This window comes from Malus domestica, chromosome 09, assembly GCF_042453785.1.
Source record: "Malus domestica chromosome 09, GDT2T_hap1".
Classification (NCBI taxonomy): domain Eukaryota; kingdom Viridiplantae; phylum Streptophyta; class Magnoliopsida; order Rosales; family Rosaceae; genus Malus; species Malus domestica.
In genome coordinates this window covers 27,216,565-27,219,838 of record NC_091669.1, presented here as the reverse complement: position 1 = coordinate 27,219,838, position 3,274 = coordinate 27,216,565, and the positions used below count along the sequence as shown (strand labels likewise).

General features: G+C 33.7%; 1 protein-coding gene across 2 annotated transcripts; it reads left to right on the top strand.

The window, feature by feature from the left end:
• The first annotated feature begins 654 nt into the window (after window positions 1–654).
• On the top strand, window positions 655–2,906 carry LOC103443988 (chaperone protein dnaJ 8, chloroplastic-like). Of its 2 annotated transcripts, XM_070804600.1 has the most exons (4): window positions 716–956; window positions 1,082–1,278; window positions 1,481–1,549; window positions 2,523–2,906. In XM_070804600.1, exons 2-4 carry the CDS (start codon window positions 1,144–1,146, stop codon window positions 2,706–2,708), a joined length of 390 nt encoding a protein of 129 aa, XP_070660701.1. In that variant the 5' UTR covers window positions 716–956; window positions 1,082–1,143; the 3' UTR covers window positions 2,709–2,906. The 2 variants fall into 2 exon arrangements, with proteins under 2 accessions (XP_028964270.1, XP_070660701.1); XM_029108437.2 differs by having other exon boundaries at window positions 655–1,278.
• Window positions 2,907–3,274: the final 368 nt, after the last annotated feature.

The following is a 3,274-nucleotide window of genomic DNA, read 5'->3' as shown; positions in this document are numbered from 1 at the left end:
ATAAGAAACTCTCATAATAAAAATAAATAATGACAAAAACTTTTTTTTTTTAAACTTATATAGAATAATAATACAAAACTATATATTTAATCTAGAATATATTGTATATATTAATATGGCTATTGTATTTTATAATAAATCTTTTAGTAATTAAATTTTAAAATTATCAAAATAAATTTTTTCTTAACAGGTCGAAAAGGGTTAATCACGTGTTACCTGTGTGTATACCCGTTATTAACGGTTTGTAACAGGTCACCCGATAATGACCCGATAATTTATCATGTTGACTCGAAACCCGTTATCTTCGTGTCGTGTCAAAAACTGTCGGGTCTAGATTTAATCAATAAGTTGTAGAAGAAAAATGGAATAGTACTAAAATTAAGGGTAGCTAAAGAAGAATAACTCAAAAACAGAAAAGAGAATATCCTCCGGTTTTTTTTTTTTTAAAACAAACGAAGTCATTTACATTATGAAGAGGAGATGGATTTAACTTTACAATAAATTAACAATAATATAGTTTAAATTCACCTTTAATAATTGAACTTAAAATTTTTTACTTATAAGTAAAGAAGAACATCTCTCCACTGTAGAGTTAAGAAGTGACCCGATATAAAACCCAAAACAAAAAGTCTCCAAATATGACTTGGAAAAATTCAGATAAGCATTGCAATTTGCGAAGGAGGACCCTCTCTATATAATTAGGACCTAATCCACAAAACAACACAATACAGGTCATCCCGTGGATCGATTGATAAGGAGTCGGACCCTCCTCCCTCTCACTTCCCTTTCCCTCTATAAATCCACAACCCTTTCCTCCGCCCTTTTGAAAAAGCAAGTCCTCCTCCACCAAAAAAAAAAAAAGAAAAAAAAAAAGCAAGTCCTCTCCCCGATATCTCTATTTTTCTGTACAGCAAATTGCAATCATTGAGTTTCAAGGAAAAAGCCCTCTGATTTGAGTTAAGGGGTCTCATTCCAATTCCAAGAAAATCATTGGGTTTTTTTTTTTGCTTTTTTTTTTTTTTGAGTAGCGAGAGGATTATTGGGTTTTCTGAGATTTTGGGAATGGCGTGTGTTGGAGCAGGTGTGATTGGGGGCAATGGGTCGTCCTGGAATCTGTTCAAGGACAAGGCAAGGAAGAAGAAGATGGTGAATAATAATAAGAGGGTGATGGTTTCTTGTGTTGCGTCGTCCGTGATCGATCCTTACCGGACTTTGAAGATTCAACCCGGTGCCTCTGAATCTGAGGTCAGGAAGGCGTTTAGACAACTTGCCTTGAAGGTTTGTATTTTTTTTTCTAAATCTAAATATAAATCTCTAATCTATGTATTTATTAATTTTAACTGATCTGGAATGCTTTTAACTTTTCTCTTTTTAGTTGGTTTTTATAAAATCACAATTAATTATTATTTTTTATTTATTTATAGAATTTAAGTGATATTTGTAGGACTTTTTAGGCTGATTGGGTTATGATGAATTGCAGTATCATCCAGACGTATGCAGAGGAAACAATTGTGGAGTTGAGTTTCACCAGATCAATGAAGCCTATGATGTATGTAATTCTATTCCCTCCTCTTTTTTTTTTTTTTTTTCTATTGGACATTTTTGTGTCATGTTTCCTTCTAATCTTTTTTTAGATTTTTTTATTTTTTAAAAGGTACGATATTCATTATAATTTAACGAATACGTACAAATTGGAGGACAAAATCTGTTTTTTTCTTTTGTGGTTGTTAAATGTTAATTCATGTGCACAACCAAATATGCTCCTTATATGTCTAATTTGCAAAACAAAAGCTGGTGAGCAAAATTATTGGAATTTTTTTTTCCCGAGAAAGAGTAGGTTAAACTCACACTAAATTTAGGGACGGGGTTTGAACTTGGTGAAGAGAGGGATAAGCCCATATAATATATATGGATAGACTGTCATTGAAAACTAAATCATACACTAATAAAGTCTAATGACTGCTTAAGCACTAGTTACTGTATAAACACTAATTAATAGGACATATGTCATTAATCTCTTGGCATTTGTCTGAAATTGTTTTCTGATAAATAAAACTTTGAAATTTAATAAAGATATGCAGCAAAATTGTGACTCGTGTGTGGGTATGAAGTTTGATGTTGATGTAGATGTAATGGGGTTACCCTCACATTGAATTATATAAGCATCTCTCGAGATATTCGAAAGTCTATGTGGTATTAGGTATTAGGTTCCGGATAAGGATTAGGATCCCATCTTGAGGATCCTAAGGATGCTCATATCCTATACGTTCATTGTGAGGCAAAAAATCATTATAAATTTTTTCATTTAAAATTAAACACAAATAGTACCTAACGAAAGCTGGCCGCACAATGTATGATGAACGGATCGGATGTGAAGATCTAGAGGATCCTCATCCCCGGGATAAGCCTCTGATTATGATGTTTTATCAAATGGTATGGTCCCAATACAATGCTGTGTGCTCCCTGAGACAAGACACCAGAATATTTATCTGATTTACTTCTTTGTTGATGTGTTTGCGCAGATTGTTATGAGCAATTTGAGAGGAGAAACGATGACTCCATTGCAGATGTATGAGACGTGCGATGAAGGGGATGAAGAGCCGATGAGGGGAATGAATGATCCAGATTGGGACATGTGGGAGGAATGGATGGGATGGGAAGGAGCTGGAATTAGAGACTACACATCTCACATTAATCCTTATATTTGAAGGGAGAATTGTAATTAATCAGATGAATACATGGGGTTTAAGTAAGTCCAAATTAATCCCATTGCAACCTAAAGATGGTTGTTCTTGTATATATAATGCAAACTGAGGATCTAGTTGTCCTTTTATGTACATAGCTCTCTGAAGTTGAGGCAATGCCTCGGCAAATCAAATGAAGAGTGTCAAGATTACCATTGCAAATTGTCTTTCTCCTTAATTTTCTTTTATCATTACGAGTAATATTACTACCCTAAGCTTATGGATGTATGGGTGGAACATGAATATGCTGTCCATAGCGGTAATCCGTTAAAAAAAATTTTTAAAAAAATGAGGAATTTGGTGTTGTAGGATTGATGATTGGGAAATGGTTGATAATGTGTTGGTTTGGTTTTTTTGAAAAAAGGCTTCTTCACTTTTATTACAAACTAAACCATACACATAAGCAAACCCAAGGCCCAAACAACACAAATAAACAAACAAAACACGGGCCCAAAAAACAAACTACAAAGGGCCAACTAGAAGTTGAAGCCCAAAACACACAAAAGACCACAAACACTAGAAAGTTCTAC

Coding starts and splice junctions, on each gene's coding strand:
- LOC103443988 (XM_029108437.2), top strand. CDS start 1,063: ATGGCGTGTGTTGGAGCAGGTGTGATTGGGGGCAATGGGTCGTCCTGG. Junction 1,279..1,480: donor TTAGACAACTTGCCTTGAAG/GTTTGTATTTTT, acceptor GATGAATTGCAG/TATCATCCAGACGTATGCAG. Junction 1,550..2,522: donor AGATCAATGAAGCCTATGAT/GTATGTAATTCT, acceptor GTGTTTGCGCAG/ATTGTTATGAGCAATTTGAG.